This window comes from Megalobrama amblycephala, linkage group LG7, assembly GCF_018812025.1.
Source record: "Megalobrama amblycephala isolate DHTTF-2021 linkage group LG7, ASM1881202v1, whole genome shotgun sequence".
Classification (NCBI taxonomy): Eukaryota; Metazoa; Chordata; class Actinopteri; order Cypriniformes; family Xenocyprididae; genus Megalobrama; species Megalobrama amblycephala.
In genome coordinates this window covers 4,367,249-4,392,754 of record NC_063050.1, presented here as the reverse complement: position 1 = coordinate 4,392,754, position 25,506 = coordinate 4,367,249, and the positions used below count along the sequence as shown (strand labels likewise).

The window sequence follows — 25,506 nt, the reverse complement described above, 5'->3', positions numbered from 1 at the left end:
ATGTCTTTTAAGTTGTTGTGCTTGTGATAACATCGTAGGTCACATGATAACGTCAACATGGGGGATGATGTCCGGATCGTATTCATACTTAACGAGATCCGGCTATATTGTACCTACTCTTTTAGCGGTCGCTAAGTGCTTATTGAAATTAAGTACCTACTCAGTGAGTATGTGGTTTCGAATGCAGCCAGAGTCAGCCTACTCAGAGTTGATTGAACTAACTCAATTCAGCTGTTCTAAACCTGAAAAGTTTTCCATCTCAGGGTAAGTCAACTCTGAGTTTTAACTCCGAGTTGATTGAACCTCTTTATTGAAACAAGCCTCAGGAGTAATAATGTAATAATATGTAATAATAATAATATATTTTATTTGTAACGCACTAACATAACCCCAAAATACTACAATTTAAAAAAAAATATAAAGTAAAAAATCAAGCAAAAGCTCTGCTAAAAAGGTGGGTTTTAAGGGGGGAGGGCATCACTATGGATACACTGGGTGAGGAGGGAAACCTTATACTCAATCTTGCAGCCAATTTAGTGATTTAAGTAAGGGAGTGATATGATCATAGTGGCGCACCCTAACCAGGATCCTAGCAGCTCTGTTCTGAATGTACTGCAGCTTCTGGAGGCTTTTGCTAGGTGTATGTTTGTGTGCATTAAATAAATATGTATTTTTGTTTCTATGAAGTATTGGGACTTCTAAAGTGAAAGTAGATGGAACGGGAAGAACAGGTTAAATGAAAGTAAATATGCACACCTTTATCGACAAGGAAGGACACTTTAAAAGCAGGAGAGTTTTTGACGTAAGTATGTTTTTAAAAGCTTTACAACACCTAGAAAACTGTTGCTTAGGTTATTTAAAACAATTACATTAAATATGTGTTTGCATTAAGTTGTGTATATGGTTAATACATTTTTAATGTAATTAAATATCCCTATTTGTCAAATTATGTGATGCCGACCTATCTGCCACTATTTACGTTGTGTAAATAGTTGCTTGCTGCTTGGGAGTCTGCATTTTCCTACATAATGAGAAACAACTTGTTTCTAAGCTGGTGATAAATGCTCTTATCGTAATCTAAACACTGCATGCGTGTGACAAATCTTTAGAGATAACTTGGAAATATGGAAAACAATATGTAAATGATGTGAATCTTGCATTAAAATATTAATATGAGCAAATAATTTTAAGATGGCGTGATGATAATAAACTGTAAAAAATGTAATTATTTAAAAACAATTAAAAACATAAAACACTCACAAAATTCATCACAAAATCCTACTGCAGCTGTATATATATACATACACAGGTGCATTGAGATAACCAAAGGCCCCTGGGCTAAAGCATTACAATACTATCCCATAAAAAATATTTTAGATTCCTGCCAATTATTTATGCAGAAAATTTAGATTGTTGATTGTATAACATTTACAACACTGAATGTATGGTGGGTAAAAATATAGGCTTAAATATAGGTGAATATTCAAATTTACTCTTTGCCAGTTGGTGGCGCTTGTGGAACAGCAGAATTACAGCAGCTACATAAATAAAGCAGCAATGCACTTATATACACTACATCAGTGTTTCTCAACCCCTTTTTTGCCACGGCACAGTTTTGATAAGTCATGATACAAAATATGAAGTGCTATGCACATTATATTTAAAACTTGTTTCAACTAGATGGCAAATAGCAAAGAATATTCTCTCAAATACAAAAAAACGTTAGCCCTCATGAACATAGTGTTTCTTGTGTAAAGAAAACACTGTACTTATGCAAACATCAGTTTTTTTATTTAACCTTACATGCAAACAAGCAGATCTCCAAACTGTGTGCAGCACATTCTAAATAGAGACGGGGGAGGAGTTATGAGGTTTGTCTGACAGTTTGAGGAATCAATGAATTTACAAGTTTTAGTCACAAGTTCAACCTCTTTTAAATGCTTTTTATTGGCTAAATATTTATAAAACCCACATATAGATGTAAAGGATGACCAATAGCATTACTTTTACAAACAAACAAAAAAAAAAAGACGAAATATAGAGATACAAGGTTTGGGCCCGACAACAATGATATATTCTTGTTTGTAGCATTTATTTGTTTACATATTTTTTGGAATTTGATAATTTTCCATGGCACACCTGACAACCTGTTTCTACTCAGGTAAGTTCAAGATTAGTTTGAACAAACTCTGGTTTTTTTGGGCTCATGTAGGTGGATTGGATTTTAGCGGGTTTCAGCTAACCTGCTCCGCCGAGATCGCAAATCAAAACTCGACCAATCAGCTGTGAGTAAAGTGACCTGCATATGATGCAATAAAGTCACTCCCCCTGTATCTCTCACTCCAAATTAAATTTATAGTGAAAATATTTTAGAGACAAAATTGCGATAACAATGGCGGCAGTCCAGACAGCAAACAAGTCCAAAACAGTAATCAAAAAGTCGAGGTCATAAACAGGCAGAGAGACATACACATGGCAAACAAACAGGGTAATGAAAACGCTTGGTAGAGACAGGATAAACTCGCAATACTTCGCAACATGATGTACAAACAACATGGCTTATAGACCTTACGCGCCAGAGAAAAAAGCGCGCCGCCATCTTTATAAAATTGTCTTTGAACTTCCGTTTTGCGGTAGCTCTGTACATTTCTATGGCATCACTGCTGAAGAATAATTAGCTGGTTAAGTGGATTTACTTGTTGTAGAGTTAATGAGAGCATTGTAATGTTTAAAGCAGATGTCTTAATATATGTCAGTAGACCGGGAAGATTTTAAAACGAGCAATAAATATGTAAGATCGCTGTGGAAATACAAACCAGAAGTCAAAAGACAACGAGCGCAACAGGAAGTGAAGAGGGAAGAACCGCCAGTTTTCAGTATTCGGGAGATGGCTCCCTCTGGTGGTTGGAGGAATGATGACGGATGCAGATGTTACAATTATATGAATTATAATTATGTATAATTCACATAATATGTTCATATAATTATTATTTTAATTTACAATATTAAACTTTGCATTTAAATAAAAATAAAAATAATACATGCATTAACACATCTCATTAAAGGCAGAGTAGGTAAAAAATGTATAAAAAACTTTTTTTCAAAATTTGTTTAAACTTTAATTATATATCAATACATAATTAAAATGTAAGTACTCTGAAAAAGAAAGTATAAAAATCGAGTGTCTGTAGACCTCTCACGACTGTTTTAAAGACAGCTCATTATTTCCATTCACTCCACCCCCTCCCTTCTGGGCTCCTTCCAAAGCCACGCCCCCAAAACGCATGAACGTGCGACTCCGACCACTGAGCTGGAAGACGCATTATTTACCTGAGACGAGCGGAGAGGAAGGAGCACAGTGCATGTAGTGACATCATGTCAGAATCACATGTAATAAAAATAACTTTATAATTATGAAGATAAACAAACAAGATGTATTTTAGTACTCACTATCAAGCTAGCATATTGATATTGGTAAAGTTTAAAATATATATTTTTTGATTCGCTAACGAGCTAGTTATCTATAAGGCAAAGCTAAAAACAGGTTGCATGATACACGTTTTTCCATTACCATCATTTACACTGTGATGAAGATGAATTTCGTGTAAGATTCATAACATATACGTTGTTCTACAGATAAACAGAGTAACATACACTCAAATATCAACTCACAACTGCATTGCAGACACAAAATAATAACACACACATACAACAAAGTGTGTACGACACACACAGATACAAGATAAAGACATCAGTAAACATAGGTAGAGAATATAAAAACAAAACAAAGGCGAAAAAAAACGTGCAGGTAAACTTACAGGTGAACATGGTAAAAGAGTTAGACAGAGGGTAAATATAGTTCTAAGAAAAGTTCCTAGATGCGGAGTAACGTTAGGCCTACTATCTGTTAAACATGTATTTAGTTATCTAAAGCAAAATTATGCACAATTCAACACTATAGCTATCATCTTGAGCTAGGCCTATAGATTATTTATCGTCTCTACTACGGCTCGCTAAGTAATGTTATGTTAGCTATATTACGCAGCTACGTGTGCTAATGACACATGCTTCATGAAAAAATAAACAAAAAAATATGTATGATCAAAATACAAAAAGAAAGATTTACCTGTCCAGCAGAAATAAAGCCATCAAGGAGTCACTTTTCAGCCCCTTGAGTTCCCTCAGTTCTCGCCATCGCTGGAGAGCCACGCCGATATTAACTCGCGTTTTATTTCTTTGTTTATCCAAAGACTTTTTGTTCATTGCCTTTTCTTGTACTGTTACTGTCTTCCTTTTTTGCCTGGTTTGCCTTCACTAACTGCATAGGCCGGTACTGTGAATTTTGCTTGCTGTTTCTCTGCCATTGTTTTGGTATTCCTAGGATCCATGCCTCTTGAATTCCCCAAATCAAACGTGCGCGCGCAAGTGGGCAGGTCATGTGTGGCAAAAGGGTGGTTGCCATGGTTGCGAGAGAGTGACAGTCGCCTAAGCCAATCCTATGTTTCGTCCCGGATGGAAATAATGAGCTGTGTTTAATACAGATTAAACGGTCTAGAGTCACTCGATTTTTATACTCTTTTTATCAGAGTACTTACATTTTAATTATGCATTGATATATATAGAAAGTTTAAACAAATTTGGAACAAAATTTTTTGCCTACCCTGCCTTTAACTTTAACTAGGGTGGCCATACGTCCGGATTTTTCATCCGGCGCAGCCTCAAGCCGGACACTCATTTGTCCTCCTTTTGGAGTTGCGCTGAATCAGCCTAAAAAAGATATATCTGATATATCAGGGGTTAAAAGCGTAAACAAGCCTGCTGGCTACGTCATATCATCACGTTTTGTTTATGTATTTCTGTTATTTCCAGAAGTCCAGAAATGTTATGTTTTCTGGCACTTGCACTTTGCAAGACTTTTTTGAAACAGACATCACAATGTCTTGAATAAATACAAATACTGTGAACAAACACTTTTTTGCCTCTTCTGTTATACATAGGTGTACATCAAATTGTCCGGCAATGAATAGAGTAGGCTTTTTCAGAATCACTGTATCATGATACCATCGATATTATGGACAAAATTGTATTACGAGTACATTGTAAATTATTCTTGCCTCACTAAATGCCCCAAAGTGTCCTCCTTTTTGGTGTTATGAAAATGGCCACCCTAACTTTAACACTGTTTCAGTGATAATTTAACACTCTTACCCCCGGTTTCACAATCAAGGCTCAAGCTAGTCCTAGACTAAAATGCACGTTTGAGCTGTTTTAACTGAACGCAACTTATACTGACATATCTTAAAATATGTAAGTGCCATTGTTTTGTCACAAGATGTACACCAGTAATGTTTTTTTTTCTTCTAGTGTACTTTTATAAAAGCTAAATGCCCTATTGAAGTAAGGCCTAATCCTGGTTTATAGGCTAAGCCCTGTCTGTGAAACCAGGCCTTATTTTAACACTTTAACCCTCTTGAGTGTGGTCTCAAATAAACTCAGATGAGAGTTAATTTAACACTGGGGTTTTAATTGATTCCTTGCACACATTGATTCAGTTAATGCAGTGACATGTACACAGACACATTCTATTCAGTAAATATGACTGAATCCAGATGACCAGTTTATATTCTGTAACTGAAGGTCTGGTGTCTGTTCATTTTAAATTACTGTTTTAATGTAAAATGTTCCTCATCCACATGTAGTTGCAAATTCAACTATAGTTAGTAGAATTTTGTACACAAAAATATTCTAAAAATTCCTATGTTGTAAGAATCAGTTCAGATCAGATAGTACCAAGTGGTTTGGGGAGGTTGTCACAACCATACAAAAAAAAAATACAAAGCCTATATGGAGGATCACAACACATAAGCAGAAGTCTGTGTTGGCCCTCTTATATATTTTCTGCTTTACATGGATTATTACAAAACTTTGAATAAAAGATCACTTAGTATAGAAAGGATACTAGTAAGATGAACCATTATGATGAACTTTATGATGAGGTTTATTCTTGTAAAAACAGACGCTGTAGAATGAAAATGCCTCTGAAACATCAGTGTATTAGTCAAATATTACATTTATTTCACTTCAGCTGTGATAAAGTATGCAAACGCAGCGCGAGCGTCACTAAGGGAAGCAGAAAGTGTCCAACTTCACGTCAGCTCCTCCCCACCTGCACGTGTCTACTCTTGGCAACACATGGCAAACAAGAAACATGACTATACTATTTCAAGATCTCAGCAGAGGATAATTAAACAACTCCACAAACAGCATTACCAGCTTCACTTATTACTAACCAGACTGACTTTATTTCTGTCACACGTCTACAGAAGCTCTTATTGAGAATTAACAGAAGTTTAGATGTTGATGTCTTATTGAAAATAATAGATTCATGTGAGTTATAGTACCATCAGCGATCAGTGTTTGCTTTAAGCTGGACTCTTTACCCTTGATGATTTGTGTTACTTTTTCTCTGGCTGCTGTAAATGTGTTTTATGAAGCACATTTGTTATGGCAAAAAGAAAAAAAAGGTGGGTATTCCAGAATTCATTTTAATCCACTGTTACATTTTGTTTTTGACAGATTATATCAGCCCAGTCCTCTCTTGTCTGTGTACATGAAAAGAATTTCCATTTCAGGACATCATGGAGATATCATGGCTCAGGGACATTGCTGAGAGGTATCTATCTGTCTTTGTTTCAGTCTGTTTATCTGTCTGTCCATTAATGTATCCATACATGTGTAAATTTGTCTATTTAGCACCAAATTATTGTTTATTAATGAGATTTCAAGTTATTCAAAAGCAGTGTTCCTCAATTAGTTTTTATCAAGGGCCAAAATATTTTAACAATACTGTTCATAGCCAAGGGCCACCATCCTCCATGTTATCATGAAGTATTTGTTGTGGTGCTGCAATTATTATTATTAATTGTGCTTAAATAAATCCTGCCTCTCTTCTTCGACGCCGGAGGGCCGCTACAGTAAAACTTGCTCTGCTTGCCAAAGGGATACTAAAGTTTGAACCATTTTCCCGAACTCGAGAACAAACGTGCACTACTCTTACTCAGTTTCCGTTCACTTATATCTTCTAAGTTTAGTGCTCCCTCTAGTGGTGGCGCCAAGCAAAGCAATTTAAAGGGAAAGGCCATTACACTCCCACCAAATCATGTTATGATAAACACAAACAAATCATACAGGATTTTAAACTTCAATGACCTTTTCTAACACAAAAATACATCACAAAAACAAAACAAAACAAAATAATTAAATTACACCTTGTGTTAAACCTAACTTTGTAATGCAAGAGAGTAATGCCCTAACTTAGTCCTTAGTTTTCGTTCTCCTGCTTTAACTCAGACTAAGCCATCACTGCCTTGATTAACTGAACATGGTTAGTGAAAAACAAAATTCTTCTTGCTTCATTGTTAACATACATAAATGCAAGAATACCTTTGACCTTTGTGGGTGCAACTTAAGCTTTGGCCATTACGAGACTACAGTGTAATTCATTTTGTTTTGCTTGAACCCATGTACTATACCCTAGATTGCTGGCACATGAGAAGTGGTAAAGTTCTCTTCTGATGCTACTGAAAGGCAGCAAACTGGGAACAGCCCTCAGCTCCTGAACACTATTTTTCCATTCCTCCCACCATAAGAATCTCAAGTACTTTCTTTCTTCAGGAGGAACATGGAATTGATGGAACATCTTTTCAATATTGCATGTCATAACTTCCTTCATGAACTGGCAAAGTACTCCCAAAGAATTGATCAAGTCTGGATTGGTGAGGAGAATGTCAATAAAATAACTTAAAAGATGCAGTTGATTGGACATCAGCTTCCCTTTTAAGTGCTGAAAACATACCATAGCAAGCTTCTTGTTATTAGGTAGTGGAGGACAACTGCTGCTCTTAGAAGAAAGGGGTAGTTGCAAATGTCCATCTTCATGTTTGATGTCATCACTAAGGCATAGAAAACGTACATCTTCCTGGGATACATACTTGTCCTCATAACCCTTCTTATTGAAGTCTGACTCTAATACCTTTAAGACATCATTAACTGATGGAACTGATACTTCTTTCACTGAGACACACACACACACACACACAGATCACTCAATGTTTTTAAACCGGTTTGATTTGGAAGAAAAAAAAAATGATAGACTGGTCCCTGTACTATGGAAGCCTATGGAAGCCCGTTTCCACCACTAAAAAAAAAAAAAAACCCTCCACTAAAAAAAAAAAAAAAAAAGCCACAAAAAAAAAAAAGATTAATTGCAACTTTTTAACTCGCAATTGTACGGAAGCCCGTTTCCGCCACATAAGAAAAAAATAAAAAGTCGAAATTATGACTTTAAAAGTCATAATTATGAGATAAAAAGTCAAAATTTTGACATACTATGTCAAAATTATGAGATTAAAAAGTCAAAATTATGACTTTAAAAGTATATTATTTAAAAAAAAAAAAAAAAAAAAAAGTTCTTTTAGGCACACATAGACGTCAAGAATCGTCCTGTGAATCTCAACAGTGGTGAGAGTAATAAAGCATGTTGCAGTGCATTCTGGGAGCCACCATGAATAAATTATAAGCTGAATTGTTTTAGTAATTTCCTTTATTCTCACTATTTAAATTTTTCTGTTTTTATGTGACTTTTTAGTAGCTTGTTTTCTAATGTTCAGAGTTGATCTGTTGATCAGAATATGTTGCTTGTCACCGTCGTTGAGATTCATATGCTGATTCTTGATGTCTGTGTGTGCCTAAAATAACTTTTTTTTTTTTTTTTTTTTAAATCAGAACAACTGTTTGTGAAATCCTTCAGATTATATTGATAAAGCTGATCTTCTGCTGTAGAATCACAGTGCTGCTGTAATCAATAATGTAAATCTAACTCAGAGATTGGGCTCTAAATGAGTTCAGTGATTCAGATCAAATAATGATTATGTGAAAACATAACCAACACCACCTGATTATCTTTCCATTTGTTTGTCTGGATGTCATAACTCAGTTAAAACAGCCCAAACAAAATTTTATTTAAAAAAGTTAAGGGTCAAGAGCCTAACTAAAGCAAACACTGATCTCAATGATGGTGGCTTAAAATTGTGATTTTCTCCTTTGGTGATTCTGCTTGTTATCATCAGTATCTTCAATAATGGTCAATCATCACTGTTAATCACTTAATTATCTTATTAACTTTAACACTGCTTCAGTGTTCATTTAACACTCTTATTTTAACACTTTAACACTCTTGAGTATGGTCTCACATATACTCCCAGGAGAGTTAATTTAACACTGCAGTTTTTGCTGTGCGATTAAAATGCTCCTTAGCTGTGTTCACAATTCTATGGAAGCATTCAGATCAATGAGCTTGGAAGTCAGCAAATCATAATTTCGATTTAGTTATGTCATAATTTCTACTTTTAAAGTCATAATTTCGACTTTTTAATCTCATAATTTCGACATAGTATGTCAAAATTTCGACTTGGTATGTCATAATTTTGACCTTTTTATCTCATAATTATGACTTTTAAAGTCATAATTTCGACTTTTTATTTTTTTCTTATGTGGCGGAAATGGGCTTCCGTACAATTGCGACTTTATATCTCAGAATTCTGACTTTATAACTCGCAATTCTGAGATAAAAATTCGCAATTAATATTTTTTTTTTTTTTTTTTTGTGGCATTTTTTTTTTTTTAGTGCCTTTTTTTTTTTTTTTAGTGGTGTAAACGGGCTTCCATACTGTGCGGCATAAATGTCCCATAAATTAAAGATTTATGTAAGATAAAGATTAAACAGGTCATGAACACATCAAAGTTAACAGTGCATTGCATTGCAACATGCTACAATGAACACTTCAATACAACATTATCATCCACTGTGAACAGCCTTAAATAGTTGTGTCGCGTCATGTCAAAAAATGCTCCGAATGTTGGTGACTCACTTGTCAGTGACAAATATTCTGTTGAACATCATCTTTTGTATTCCACTAATGATGAGAGGTTTCACTTTGGTTGCTATCCCTGCTCCTAACTGCTTCCGAACACTGCATTAGTCCTGCCACTGAACAAAACACTGTATCTGCTCTGAGCGCAACATGGCACCTGCACATATTAATGTCATAATGTCATACTCTCTCTCTCTCTCTCTCTATATATATATATATATATATTTTTTTTTTTTTTTAAACAGGTTCTTCATATTTTTGGAGGAGTGCTCTTTACTATGGTGTTATCTCATCTCTAATATCTTTGCTGAACTATACAGAAGCAAGCCAAAAAGGTGTTTAAGAATGTACACACACACATACACGTTCACACGCACATGTCTGTATAATATATTAAAATGTAAAACAATAATCAAGCTTCAGCTTCAGAATATAGCATATTGCATATTCAATGAGGACAGGATCACTAAACTGACATGACATGATTTGGTCAGAGATAAGCACATTTTAGTCTACAAAATATACCACAGAGTATTTGAATATTGAGTTATTTGGGATTTTTGTGCAAAGAATACATATCTCAATACTCTGTTTCTCTACTTCAGATATCTGTTCACAGTTTTTTTTGTTTTGGTGATTATATATTTTTTATGGATACGGATACCCAAGCAGACAGACAACACAGTAAAACCCTGTGATGAGTATTATACTAAGGCAGCAGTGGCAGCGGATGCTGGGAATTGCTCTGAGATTGGGAGGTATGATGTCAAAGAGCCACATTTATGTTTCTGGGTTTGTTGCATGAGCAGTGATACTTCTGCAACCCTAGAGTCAGTGGATTCAGTACTAAGATGGAGTCATTGTTCTCAAGCTCTTTTTGTCTTGCAGGGAGATGTTGAAGCGTGGCGGTTCAGTAGTTGATGCTGCTATTGCTGCTCTGCTGTGTTTGAGTGTGGTTAATCCTCAAAGCATGGGAATCGGAGGAGGTGTGGTTTTCACCATATACAACGCATCAACAGGTACAGTACAGTGAGCTTTGAGGCTTTGATAGACTTAACCAGACTCCCACAAAAATTTCCCACAATGACTACAGTGCTTTTGTTAGTTGGGAAAAAAAGAGAGAGAGAAAAAAACAAACCTCTTATCCCTTAAGAAACAATAATATATGGGAATATACTGCACAATATAATGTGATATATATCATAATACATTTCCATATATGGGAATCTAATGCTTATATTTTTCAATATACTGCAATGTATGCATTGACCATGTATGGCTATATATTGATACATATTTCACGAGTTCACACTTACAATTAATCTGATAGTAAATAGTATGCGTAGTAGTATGCTTATTTGGCATGCTGTCTGAGGAGAGGGCTCCGAGCTCGGTATTTTGGCCCGAACCCAGAGTACTCCTCCAAAAATTGCAAACCAGTGCAGGACAGCAGCCGGAAACATTAATGAAATTGCACTGTGTGTGCTGATTTTGCTGTTTGGAGGATTAGTTTGAAGGGCCGGGAGAGTTCTCATCATATGGATGAGGACATCACTGCTGCGGCAGTGGAGAGAATAGCCAGAGAGCAGTGGCAACATCACTGTGTTCATTGGGCTTCTTTAATATGGAAGCGATTAGATCGGATGTAGTTCTTAAAGCTTCTGATTTGAATCTGATGCTGAGAGAGGCCTTTTTGGGTGGCTGTAGTTGCTGCTCCTATGCGGAATGGATTGTAGGGTTCTAGGGGAGGCAGCTTGAAGAATGTAGTTGAGAGACGTTTCAAGGAGAGTTTTAAGTGGGTGGTTTATGGAAATATCAGCTATGAATAATAAGGTACCGGGGTTGGGAATGGGTCCACCTCTGGTGCCAACAGCTTGAATTTCTAAGAGGATCTGATGTTGTTGGCAACGGGGTTTGGTTCAAAGGCTGTAACATTTGGTGGGATGGGCATCAGTGTTGTAGTAGACAAGGTGAACGCCATTTTGCTTGTGGGACAGAGCAAGGAAGAAGAAAGGCCAGGACCGAGGGATGAGGAGGTTAGAAAAGAGGGAAACTGAGAAAGGGAAATTGAGGCGTCTGGGCCTACACTGTTAGCAGAGGCAGAGCCTCTTGCTCAGGTTGGCCGCTGGAGCCTGGGAAGGAACAGGGTGGTTAGAAAAAGAGGGAAGCTGGGGAAAATAGGACGTCTAGGCCTGCGGCGATAGCGGAGGCAGCCTCAGGTCCATAGCTGAACTGTAGACCAAAGACAAAAGAGAGCTAGGGTGAGACATGGCGGGATGAAATGGCTGAGATGGCTGAGCTTGCTCCGCTAGTAGAGGCATCCTCACGTTAGGAGGGAAGGCATTCACCAAGAGGGGCAGGCATTGTTGGATGGGGTGCGGTGCCGCTGAAAGCCGCGGTGTGCGGCTAAGCAGAGGGAGGAGGAAAGTGGGGAATCTGGGGCATGACCCAGGCTTGCTGCTGCTGTGGCCTTACGCTTGTTTCTAGTGCATGAATTGAAGATATAAGAGCGAGGAGATGTGAGATGGAAGAGTGGCCTTGTGGGATTACTCGCATCATGAAGTTTAAGTAGCTGAGCAAAGATAGTAATTCCTGTTTAGAACAGTTTGGACTGTTTAGGAAGGTGGAAGCGAACATAAATATCCTATTGATTCCTTATACCGTGAGGCCTGGAAATTAACTGTATTCAAGTTAAAGCCCAGAATTCTTTTAACTGTTGCTGGTTTGAGTCACAAGCACCTTCATTTTGTAAAGATCAAAAGAGACTCATTTGTAAAAGACAGAGCTTTGCGTAATAAAAATGTGCACCATGAATTTATTCAATTGTGTTCAACAATCACTAAAATTTTTACCATGAATACGCTGCTTGTATGATATTGTTTACTTATATTAATTTATGTTGGTTTCATTCTATCAAGACCTGGAAATTCCATACTTTTCCAAACTGCGTAGGAACCGTCAATGTAATAGTTTATTCATTGGTTATCTGTCTATGGTTTGTTAAGTTACTTACAGATTTCTGCTCGTTATAAAACAGATACAGATGAAAAGGGAACGGTAAGATGTATTTAAATGCATCAAAAGAACGATTTTGAAAAGAATTTGTCCTACCAGTCTCTGCGTCTCTTTACCAATTGTGAAGCTGTTGATAAATTGCAGGACAGCGATGACAATAAGTTCAGAGTTTTTAATGATTCTGCAATCTGAACTTCATATACGAGCATATAACAGCTGTTTGCATGTTTAAACCACAAGTGACACATTAATTTAGAACGGCAAACTTTTACAGAAACAGTTTAAAACGTGAATTCTCCCGATCAACATTGATACAGATGGCATAACTGTGGAAATTAATTCAGGGACAGAAAATGAAAAGGATTTTAACTGTGCTTTTGCGGGGTTGAGCCGATGGGGTGGAAAGTGTGAGTTGGCTGGGACTGAATCTGCGCTGTGGCACAGCTCTGGCTTGCTGAAGGCCTGCTGCGGGAGGAAGGCCCGTTCCTTCACGGGAAAAGATGGTATTGCCCGAGACTCCAGCTTGGTTCTCGACTTCCTTTGTTGTCCATTTCTCTATGGCAGGAATGATAGAATGGGCAGGACTAGGAAAATACACGGAAGGAGATCGCAGATGTTTCGACCGTTTGTTTGGGCTGACACAATCCCAACCCCATGTGAACGTTGCTCCTCCCGAATTTTGTTAATAAAACATCATAAAATATTTCGAAATGAAGACAATAAATAGAATTACATGTAATATTCATAAAGTTGTATTATTTATTGTGTAAATGTTTACATGTTCCCATAAATGTGCAGAGGTGTAAAGTCCAGGGGTCAGAAAGTAAAAGTCCTGTCATATTTTGATTCCACCCACTGAAGCAGTGTTAAAGTTAGGCTGATGATTGGCTGAACACCATTAAGACTTTGATTGTTATTTTATAAACTATCTACAACTACAAATATTGTCCTATTTCAAAATAATGACCCTTATGATTGGTTTCGTGGTCCAAATATATATTAGTACATATGTTGTCTTATATTTTTCAATATTTGAAAAGCAGCAATTCCTTATGTATTATTCAATTTATTGTAATATATTAACACAATATATTATTATATATATTTTCAAATATACTGTTAAATCATTTAATATATTGATCATTCATATATAGGGAAATGTATTTTCTTTTAACATAAGGGCTAACACTTCACTGTTAAATGAAAATTAAAAGTTCATGTTTTCACCCTTAGGAAAGGTGGAGACCATTAATGCCAGAGAAACTGCTCCAATGAGTGCTTCAGAGGACATGTTAGACAAAGACACTAAAAATAATCCAGGTAACAACCACTAAAGAATGTCTTTTAAAATCTAGTGACCATGATGATTTTACAACACTGAAAAGATTCAGAAGGCACGTGTTATTGTTAATACAGCAAAGTGATGCCTCTGATGATTTCTTGCCAGTCTGGCTCTTGAATGACTTGACCACTCCTCTGTGTTTTGTATGAATGTCAGGGTTGTTGATAGCTGTACCAGGAGAACTGCGTGGTTATGAGATGGCACACAAAAGACACGGGAGACTGCCATGGAAGGATCTGTTTCAGCCCAGTATAAACCTGGCAGGGAAGGGTTTTCTGATTGGCAAGGCCTTGGCCAGAGCCATTAAAGAATTTGAGAGCACAATTCTGAATAATACATTGTTGTGGTAAGATTTAATCATTAGTGAAAAACTAAGATTTAAAAAAACACACACATACAAAAACACACACTTTCTCAGTGCCAGCTGTCTTGGCCAAAGATGAACATAACACATATCTTACAAGTCAGTTCTGACACCATTATAACACTATATGTACTATTTACTCCTGAGTTTCAAAAGCATCAGCCTTTTCATTTACATAACATCATCTCACATCTTCTCTTCTCTCTCTTTTCTCTAGTGAAGTGTTTTGCGACTCAAACAATACAATCTTGAAGGAAAATGATAATATAACATTTCCCAAACTAGCTGAGACCTATAGGAATATATCAGAAAATGGATCAGAAATCTTTTACAATGGGTCATTGACTCAGATTATAGTGGATGATATCAATGCTACAGGTTATTTAATTCTTACATTTGACCCTATTCATATAAGGGTTTGCTGACTTAATTTAATTAAAGTATGAAATTCTTTCTGAGAGGTTTGTGTCTTGTAACACAGGAGGGATTATAACACTCGATGACCTGCAGAATTATCAACCAGTGCTGAATGAGTATGCATTAAACTTTACTGTGGGGAAATACATATTTCATGCTCCTGATGCTCCATTTGGTGGACCTGTGCTCGCTCTGATACTCAACATACTTGAAGGTAAGTGTCTACAGGACTGCTGCTGGCCAAATGGATGACCTAAGCAAAATTTTACTGTTGTGCCTCCACCCCCTCCCTATACATGTAACTCACATGTATAGGGAGGGGGTCATATATTTATTTAAATTTTTTAATTATTAATATTTTGCAGATTATGCAAGGTTCATTTAAACTTATGATTACACTTATACAGGGTATTTGGAAAACAACAAAGAGCGCAATATGCCGATCAAATGTTTTAGAGCTGAGCATAACTGAGCAAAGCCATATTTCACTAGAAAAAAAATAATACATAATTTTTCCAAAGGTTTTATTTGAGTTACAAGGAGAATATGGGGGCATTGTCTTCCCTACACCCAGCACTGGACACTGAAGCAGTGTTAAAGTTAATGAGTTAATTAAGTGATTAACAGTGATGATTGACCATTATTGAAGATACTGATGATAACAAGCAGAATCACCAAAGGAGAAAATCAAAACGTTTAAGTCACCATCATGGAGATCAGTGTTTGCTTTAGTTGGGCTCTTGACCCTTGACTATATAATATTAGATTTTGTTTGGGCTGCTGTAACTGAGTTATAACATCCAGACAAACAAAGAGAAAAGATGATCAGGTGGTGTTGGTTATGTTTTCACATGATCATTATTTGACCTGAATCACTGAACTCATTTAGAGCCCAATCTCTGAGTTAGATTTACATTATTGATTACAGCAGCACTGTGATTCTACAGCACAAGATCAGCTTTATCAATATAATCTGAAGGATTTCTCAAAAGTTGTTCTGAATAAAACAAAAAAATCTTTCTTTTAGGCACACACAGACATCAAGAATCAGCCTGTGAATCTCAACGACGGTGACAAGCAACATATTCTGATCAACAGATCAACTCTGAACATTAGAAAACAAGCTAAAACGTCACATAAAAACAGAAAAAAAAAAAAATAGTGACAATAAAGGAAATAAATTACTAAGACAATTCAGATAATAATGTAATTAATAATGTAAATCTAACTCAGAGGTTGGGCTCTTAATGAGTTCAGTGATTCAGATCAAATAATGATTATGTGAAAACATAACCAACACCACCTGATCATCTTTTCACTTTGCTTGTCTGACTGTTACAATTCAGTTACAACAGCCCAAACAAAATCTGATCTTACAAAATGAACTGTCAAGAGCCCAACTAAAGCAAACATTGATCTCCATTATGCTGATTCTGCTTGTTAACATCAGGTATTTTCAATAATGGTCAATCATCACTTAATTATCTTAATCACATAATTAACTTTAACAATGCAAGTGTTCAGTGTTCATTTAACACTCTATCTGTGGGTACAATATGCGTCACATGTTAAAACATGTCGAAATTCAAATAACTTTGTTTTCACCTTCTACACTACAATGCTAAAATGCAGTTTTTAAATGTATACGCTTTGGAGAGCATTTTCAAAAAGCTCAGTTTTCCTTGAAAAAAACACTGGTAACACTTTACAATAAGGTTCATCAGATATTAGATTTTCTTTATTAATTAGATTTTAACTAACAGGAAATAACCATGAGCAATACATTTTTTACTGTATTTACTAATCTTCATTAATGTTAATTAATGAAAATACAGTTGTTCATTGTTTGTTCATGTATCACAGTGCATTAACTAATGTTAACAAGATTTAAATAATGTAGTAAATGTTGAAATTAACATTAACAAAGATTAATAAATGCTGTATAAGTGCAGTTCATTATTAGTTCATGATAACTAATGTAGTTAACTAATGTTAACTAATAAACCTTATTGAAAAAGCGTTACCAAAACTCTTTCTCTGTGTGGACGGAAGGCCAAAACTGAGAGAAAAATATGCATTTTCAAACGAAAATGTATTATGCCGGTTTCACACTGCAAGCATCAGGGGCGCGAGCAGCACATTTTTTTTTTTTTTTTTTGCCGTACATGTTAACCAACGTATGCATTCACCAGGAGCAGGAGCAGTGTTAACAGAGTACACACAAATAACACACAAACTACTGTGTACTCTTTCCCAACATCCAGTCGCTCTGACTTAAGCCATTTTTAAGCCAGAAAGTTGGTGCTCCTTAATATTTAAAGGACTTTTCTGTCAGCATTATGAGAAAATTCATGAAATACTAATGACAATATATGGTGATTTCATGAACATTGTTTTGATAGTTTAATTCTAACACTTGCATAACCTTTACAAACATTTAAGAGAAAAGTTAGGAAAAATAACTATGGGACAGGCTACAAAACTTTCTTACGTTCCAAGGAAGTTGTTTTAAAACAGCAAACACAGCCTTGTTCATTTGAAGGTAATTTTCATTCTAATGTTTAAAGGATCTTCCAAGAATGTTGTTCTAAGAATGTTTTTTCCAACATTATGGGGACATTTAAAAAAAAACTTCTACAAGCAATGTATAAATAATAGTGATGGCCGATTTCGAAGCATCATGAACCTTTTGTTTCGAATCAGTGATTCGGAGCGTGTATCAAACTGCCAAAGTCACGTGATTTCAGTAAACAAGGCTTCATTACGTCATCACTGTTTCGAAACATTTCAAAACAGTTCAAAATTTCAATGGTTCACCGGTAGAGGGCGATGATAAAGTCAAACTCATGAATCATAGATTCACTGAGAACTACTATTGAACAAGTGCCTATGGGCTTTACCTGATCTCTGATCAGTTGTATACATTTGTAGATGTTTTAATTAGACATTAGAATAACTAAAATGAATAATGGTAGTTATTAATCTCTTATTGGCCTGTTTAGCTTGAGCCATGGAACAGAGAAACAAGCCTTTAAAATTGATAGAAGAACACATATTATACAGACACTCTATATTTAATCTTATTAGATGATTAGTTAATTGTATTTGATTGATTTTACTTTCAATAAAACTTTTGCTATACATTTGTTAAAGGGTAGTTTTAATGCATGTTTGGCCTGAGTTTTGTTGCATATACACTGTTCTGACCACTAGGGGTCACCGTGGAGACAGGTGTCAGATTGTTTCGAAGACTCGACACATTACGGCACATTTGCTTCAACTGCTTCAGTGTTTCACGAAGCCTCGATCTGCCCATAACTAATAAATAATGTTTTTGTGCTTACATTTTAAGTACTTTATGTCACGACCGGGGCTAGAACCCAGATTGTGTTGCTGGTAACCCAATGCTCTAGCCACTACACCACAGAGCAGTGTAGACCCAAATTGCAGAGAACAACACAAGGCAGGATTGGAGAAAAAGCAAACAGTCTTTACTTAGTGTCGTTCTTGAGTAAACATAAAAATTAACATCAGAAGCAGGGCTGAAGAAGGTACAGATCCACAAGGCAAAAAGGTCCAAAAACATAAAGTAAAGCTTCCAAATAGGCAGGTCAAAGTTGTGAGTAAAAAGTCTCTCAAAGTAATCCAAACATAATCCAAACATAGGTCAAAAGATCTGTCTGAACAAAAGAACTTCAAGACTGAGCAAAGATACAAATAAATGCAGGTCTTATATATGCCCACAAACACACGCACTAACAAGCCAGGCACAGGTGATATCACTGAGCTAATAACACAGACTGTAAAAAAATATGGACGTAGTGTCCGTGACGTCACCCATAGGGTTCTGAACATCAGTTTTGACGCGCAAATGAGGCCGCGGCCATCTTAGCATAACTGATAACTAACTCCCGGATAACTGAAAATGGGCAAAGAGGCGGGACGTAGTTGGAGCCCATGCGACTTGTTGCTGAAACCACGCCCGCCTAGCATATCTATCTTAGATACTATCTAAAATATTAATAAAGATAACAATATCATTAGAAAGTACTAAAGGTTTACTGTCAATCTACGGTGTTTTTTAAGATAACATTATAGATGCTCTAAACACCAGTAGGCTAATTAATTTGTGTGGGGTGTAAGGGTGGAACTCCTACAGCGGTTCAGACTGTAAGGTTTGCCGAGCGACTAAAGAAACTTTATCAGTAAGATGTTAGAAAATTGTACATTTCTTGTCTATTACCACCCACTGCAACTTATACCAACGATGGAAATAAGCGCAGTTATAATAGCAAAATATGTGGGAGAGCGTTGCTATAGTGTGACAATATTGTATTGCAATAGGGAGCACATTAATGTTAATACTAAATCAAAACTAGTTAGCACATCAATTGTAATTGAAAGGGTTTAATGACAATATCTGATTATGGTTACACTTAAAATAATCACAAAATAGATGTATGAGATGATAAAATCATATACCATTAATCGTACACAGCATGTATGAAAAAGTTACCTGAGAGAGAAAGAGAGAGAGAGAGAAAGAGAGAGAGAGAGAGAGAGAGAGAGAGAGAGGGCCAGAGAGTGCCCAAGAATCCAAGAAAGAAGAGCAGAGTCTCAAAGAGACCAGAGCAACAGTTACAATCTTCTTTTATCCCTTCCTTGACCATGTGACTGAAACTCAAATGTGAGACATTCAAACTGACCAATCAGAAGATTAAAACTTCCCCCCACTGTACTAAAGGTGTGACCATTTGTAGACCCCCGATGTACACACATCTTGGCCTACAGGCCTTGATCACTATCACCTCTGTGCCTCCCAAATGGCCCTTGGCAAGAGAGAGGGGTGTGAAACAGTAAAGCAAATGTCTTTGTTCATTTTAAAATATCTTTGGATATTTTCAATTCTTACAGGGGTGTGCAAATAACACAAAAAAAAAAATCAAATGGGACTTCATACCTTTAATGAAATAGAGATCGCGAGATGAATCCAATCCGTTGCACTTGTATAACTCTCAAATGTTCTCTCAAACGAATGAGCACGTTCCCAAAGTATAATTTTTCAAAATAGTGCAGCAGTTTTAGTTATATCCAAGCAGTGCTGTCGGAGTTGTATACGTTATCCTGGTATTGTCATTGTAGTAAATCTCAGGAACAAAACTTTTAGCCAATACCACGACGATCCAACAACGTGTGTTCCGCATGCGAGCACATGTACACAGACTGACATCTGTCTCGAGTATGCAGCAAGCCATATATTGTATAAAATAATCCAGAAAAAAGGCACAAATTGTCACAGACACGTCAGGTTCCAACCTCAACCAATCACAGCGCACACCATCCCCAGAGTACTGATCACCGCCACCTGCACCTCATCACCGCACTCATCAGCAGCACCATAAAGAGCACACACACAGAGCACTCCATGTCCGGTCTTGTTCGCATCTACTCACGTTAATGTTTACCTCAAGGACTCCTTGCTCCATACTTACCTGTCTCCAGCGTGTCTCCTTCCCTCTGTGTGCCTCGTCTTCTGTGTGTGAGTGCTCTACCCATCTCCAGCGATCTCCAAGCTCCAGCGTGTTCATACATCTCCATATCTGAAAGGAAAAGGACAGTTCTATCTCCATTATTATCATCTAAACATCTATTGACTCATCTCTGCTTACCTGTTCACTGCTCCTTGCTCTACTGGTGTAAATAAACAACAGTTACCTGTTTACATCTGTGTCTGCCTCCTGTGTACCGTAACACAAATACGGCTGAGATGCCAAATTTAGCGGCTGAAATGAGCTGCTGGGGTAACATGACGGCTCACAGACAGCAGCGGCATACCTGTCACTCAAGTGACCACGCCCTTAATTATGCAGAACTTTAAGGCTTAATATAATTTAAACGGATGAGTTATAAAAAAATTCACCCCCCTCAGAGTTGTCATGAAGGGCAAAATTAGCAGTACAGACCAAAACTCAATTTGAACCAGAGAGTAAACATGTTTTTTTTCTGCTGTAAACTTGGCTGTTTTAACATTATGGTCAATGAGATTCTGCTCTCTTTTGGAGCCTGTCCCTAGCGGCCAGTCGATGAATCGCAGTTTAAGTTACTTCCGTATTGGCTTCACGAGAAACTGGGGGAGGTTGCCGCTTGGCTTATAATGAACAGGAAATCAGGAGGAAGTTATGGAAGGTCTTGTGCTCTCTGTTTCCCTCTGCTGGACAGACCGTGCTGTGACACTTCATTAAAGACCAGATAACATTGAACAAACACTTTACTGGAAGAATGTTTGTTCATAACCTTGAGAGAACCTTGACAGAACATTAGTCAAAGTAATGAGAACATTCCCTGTTAGCTTGGTGGAAGTTTAACAATGTTTTCTTGAGTTGAATATTAATATATTGTGTGAAGGTGTAGTCAAGTTGAATTAGTCATGTCAAATTAAGTCAAGATGAATTAAGGTTCATTTCAAATAATTAACCATTTAATCTCAGATTATGGCCTGTCAAGCAGCAGTGTGTCGACAATAGACAAGAAGATTTTGACCTATCATCGCATGATAGAGGCATTTCGATTCGCTGAAGTTGAAAAATGTAAACTGGGAGACCCACGTAATGAAAATGTCACTAAGGTGAGTTCAACTCTACTTACAGATTCTTTGGGACTTTTTGAGGAATTTGCAAAAGTTATAGTTGTGTGGGCAGTTCTGACATATAGCGCAACCCCAGCTAGAGTCCTTTGCTGAATGTGTTCCATTCACTCTGTCCTCTGTCCCATATTTTTGATTGTTTTACAGATTGTCAAATATATGACCTTAAAAAGCTTTGCAAAGGACATCAGGAATAGGATTAAAGATGACATCAAACTAAACAGTTACGCTGAAAAGTGTGAGAATTGTATGGATGATGACCAAGGCACATCTCATCTGTCCATCATTGCAGAAGATGGGAGTGCAGTGGCAGTCACCAGCAGTATCAATGACTAGTAAGAGAAATATAAAGAGACGAACAGATCAGTGTTTCTTAATCCTGGGGATAGTTGCATAATTGTTGTCATTGCTGTTGTCATTGTCTGTCAACTTCCAACAGTTTGATGTAGTGTGATGTTATCAGAGCCAATGGGACAGGTTCTTATGGCATCTCAATGACCAGTGAGCTCCTTGTTACGCTGAAGACAGACAAGACTTGTCTTTGAGCACCTAAAATGAAACGACTAATAAAATATGAAAGCAGAGACTGAAAACTCTGTTTATTTAAAGTATTTTCTTTTTCTTTTTTAACTGTACATTAACTTCACAGCCACTTCATTCACGTTTACATGGTGAGATTACTGCACTAACATTTCTCATGTTCATGCAGTGCTCTTGTTCTTATTTCAACAAGCATCCTCTGACAGAAAAGGGCAAGAGTTCAACAAGACCATTCAGTAGACATCACCTACAAAATCAAGTGGTTTCAAACTAGCTAGTGGGACCTAGTCTTTACAAATATTAACATTAAACTTTGCTAACAAGATTTACCCAAAAGAAAGACATTCTCCAATTTATTTAGAAATGTATTTAGATTTTTTTTTATTTTTTTTTTAGAAAAGGCTCTTGTAACGGCTCCTGTAACGGCTCCTGAAGGTTTTGTTCTGATTAAAAGAATCACACTTCAAGTGATGTCTTAGCATTTAATATCTTCTTTGCAAAGAGCCAGCATCATCATCACGCCATCTTGACCTTATTTTGAAACCACTTAACACCGCTGGATAAACCTGTAAATTAATGGATGAAATCCAAAACAAATAATCTTTACAATCAGGCAGCTCTTAGTCAGTGTACCTCTCTGTGTGGTTCTGAAAAAACAGTCATGCATTACACAGCCTTTGATAAACAGAATACCTTTTTACAAAGTAAATAACTGTAAGATTGAGAAAGAAAATACACCTTTATATGTGACGGCAGTAGCACACTTCCATACAAGATATTAAAACACCTCATCTTATTTTAAAAAATAAAATATTATGTACTTTTGGTGTCTATTTTTATGAAGCTCTGTTGCTTACCTGTTCTTGTTTGTCTTGTTGTCTGGATCTTGTGTGTGTGTGTGTGTGTGTGTGTGTGTGTGTGTGTGTGTGTGTGTGTGTGTGTGTGTGTGTGTGTGTGTTCTCACAGTTTTGGCTCTAAGGTGAGGTCAAACTCAACAGGCATTATATTTAATGACCAAATGAATGATTTCAGTAAGCTGAAAAATGAATGTGTTGAAAACAACTTAATTAAACCAGGTAAAAAAAAAAAAACTTGAGTTACATAAATGCATTGTAAATAATTTATAACATTAAGTAAACAAAATTAAACCAATATAATTTTAAATGTTCACATGTAAAATACTATTTCTTCCGACAAGGTAAAAGGCCACGTTCATCAATGTGTCCCACAATAATATTGGACAAAGATAATGGAAAAGTCAAAATGGTGGTTGGAGGTGAAGGTGGGACAAACATCACCACATCCATTGCTCAGGTAACAAAAACACTGAAGAGAATTGAACAATTAAAGCATTGCCCAACTTTACATAACATGCCTACAGCACATAATAGAAAGCAATATCAATATGCTGACATTTGAATGTTCTTGAATTAATATACTTAACTTGAAAAACATTTGTTTGTTCTGAACAGGCCAGTGGCTCGGTCATATTTTAATAAATAAACAATAGGTTTTCTGATTTTTTTTCAAAGTGTATTTGACTTCTATCCAAATACCCCTTTTCCCTCTCCTGTCTCTCTCCTCTCAGGTGATCCTGAATTATCTGTTCTTTGACTATGACCTGAAGAAAGCTGTTGAAGAGCCCAGAGTTCAGATCCGAAAAGAGACAAATGTAGAAGACTGCTTTGATGTGGTAGGATTCTTACACTTTTACACTCTGACAATGTCAGAATTGTTATAACTATTCTAATGTTCTCTCTTTTGTGTTTATAAATGCAGAAAGTAACTGATGGCTTGAAGAAGAAGAATCATACTATATTTCACAATGCTGAAGAATCAGTGATCCAGGCAGTCGTACAACAGGGGGAAAAACTCTGTGCTGAATCTGACTGCAGGAAAGGTGGCTATCCTGCTGGATACTGAACACTGATCCTGTTTTTAGAGAAAGTTAAAAGTTAAACCATTGTCCAGTGACAGCTATTCATGAATAACATTTTGTTTTAGCCATCCTGCATTATGATATATCACACATTTTCTAAAAATGTTGTACTTTTTTTCTCAGAAGTAATCCAGCTTGCACATTTTATTACTTTTTTTTTATTTAACTTGCTATTACTTGCATTTTAAATTCTGCTAATATATATATATATATATATATATATTGCTGTATTATCTTGCGGTATTACCTTATTACCTTATCACACTTGTGTTGTTCCTAGTCAAAAATCACTGGCTTTCAAAAAATTGCTTATGAATCTCTCATTATGCTATATTGTCACCAAATATTGGATTCAATCTTTTTGTCAGCTTGGTTTCTTTCATTTAGGACTGGTTTTGTATTTCTTTTTGCATCTGATTAATTGTAGGCCTCATTTATCTGAGAGTAAGCACCTTAGTTTTTGAGTGAAAAAAGGTTTTTTGTAAAAATATGACAAAAATAAATTTGCATTGTTTATCACACTAGTGTGCCTTAATGTCAAGCAGAAGATTTATTTTGAAATGGTTTTATTTTGGTTTTTATTTATTACAAAATGGCACAAAATCATACTTGTGATGATGATCTGCGCCACTAGAGGGAGATGTTCACTTTAAACACCCAAGAACAAAAATCAAGTCACACAAGTAGGCCCTTTCCCAAATGGCACCCTAAACACTGGGCCTTGTTTATGAAACCATAAGCACCGATCCTGAGGGCTCGAGCAGCCATGGAAAAACACAAGATATTCTCCATTCATTTTAACCAATAAAAAAGTGATTGTAACTATCAGTTTCTATGGTTATTTTAATAACAAATATCAAGAGCACATCAGTGTATTGCATGAGAACAAAACTCTCAGCTCTCAGCTCGTTCCCTTCTGAAAACCGTGACCGAAAAGGATGACCGGGTGTTTGTAACTTCGGCTCCCAAGTTGTAGAATGCACTTAATTTCTCTTTCAGGTCATCTACCACATTATCCACATTCAAATCTAGGCTGAAGTCACATATTTTCTCCCTAGCCTATGGTGTTGCTTGAGAGGTATAGGGTTTTTTTTTTAGTTGTAGAAATCCCATCTTTATTGGTATGACTTGTTGATAAAAGAGCGCAAAAATCTAGATCAATTAACCATGATCAGACCTTTATTTAATTATCACGACAGGCCTAGTTACTATAACTCACAACTGCAACCCTATTTCTTGCACTTGTGATTATTAATTGATGTCAAAATTTGTGATGACAAGATTTAAAACTACTTTTTCATTATTTTGCTCTGA

At 36.4% G+C, this 25,506-nt stretch overlaps 1 protein-coding gene across 3 annotated transcripts; it reads left to right on the top strand.

Moving 5' to 3' along the window:
* The first annotated feature begins 553 nt into the window (after positions 1 to 553).
* Positions 554 to 24,985, top strand: LOC125271107 (glutathione hydrolase 1 proenzyme-like). 3 transcript variants are annotated; one of them, XM_048195079.1, is made up of 15 exons: positions 554 to 802; positions 6,577 to 6,673; positions 10,178 to 10,267; positions 10,538 to 10,690; positions 10,821 to 10,951; positions 14,181 to 14,267; positions 14,446 to 14,635; positions 14,871 to 15,031; positions 15,135 to 15,284; positions 21,559 to 21,695; positions 21,861 to 22,048; positions 23,220 to 23,329; positions 23,452 to 23,567; positions 23,842 to 23,946; positions 24,033 to 24,985. In XM_048195079.1, the coding sequence occupies exons 2-15, from the start codon at positions 6,639 to 6,641 to the stop codon at positions 24,174 to 24,176; spliced, it is 1,797 nt and encodes a 598-aa protein (XP_048051036.1). In that variant the 5' UTR covers positions 554 to 802; positions 6,577 to 6,638; the 3' UTR covers positions 24,177 to 24,985. The 3 variants fall into 3 exon arrangements, with proteins under 3 accessions (XP_048051036.1, XP_048051037.1, XP_048051038.1); XM_048195080.1 differs by lacking the exon at positions 554 to 802 and adding an exon at positions 6,335 to 6,387; XM_048195081.1 differs by lacking the exons at positions 554 to 802; positions 6,577 to 6,673 and having other exon boundaries at positions 10,605 to 10,690.
* The last annotated feature ends 521 nt before the right edge of the window (positions 24,986 to 25,506 follow it).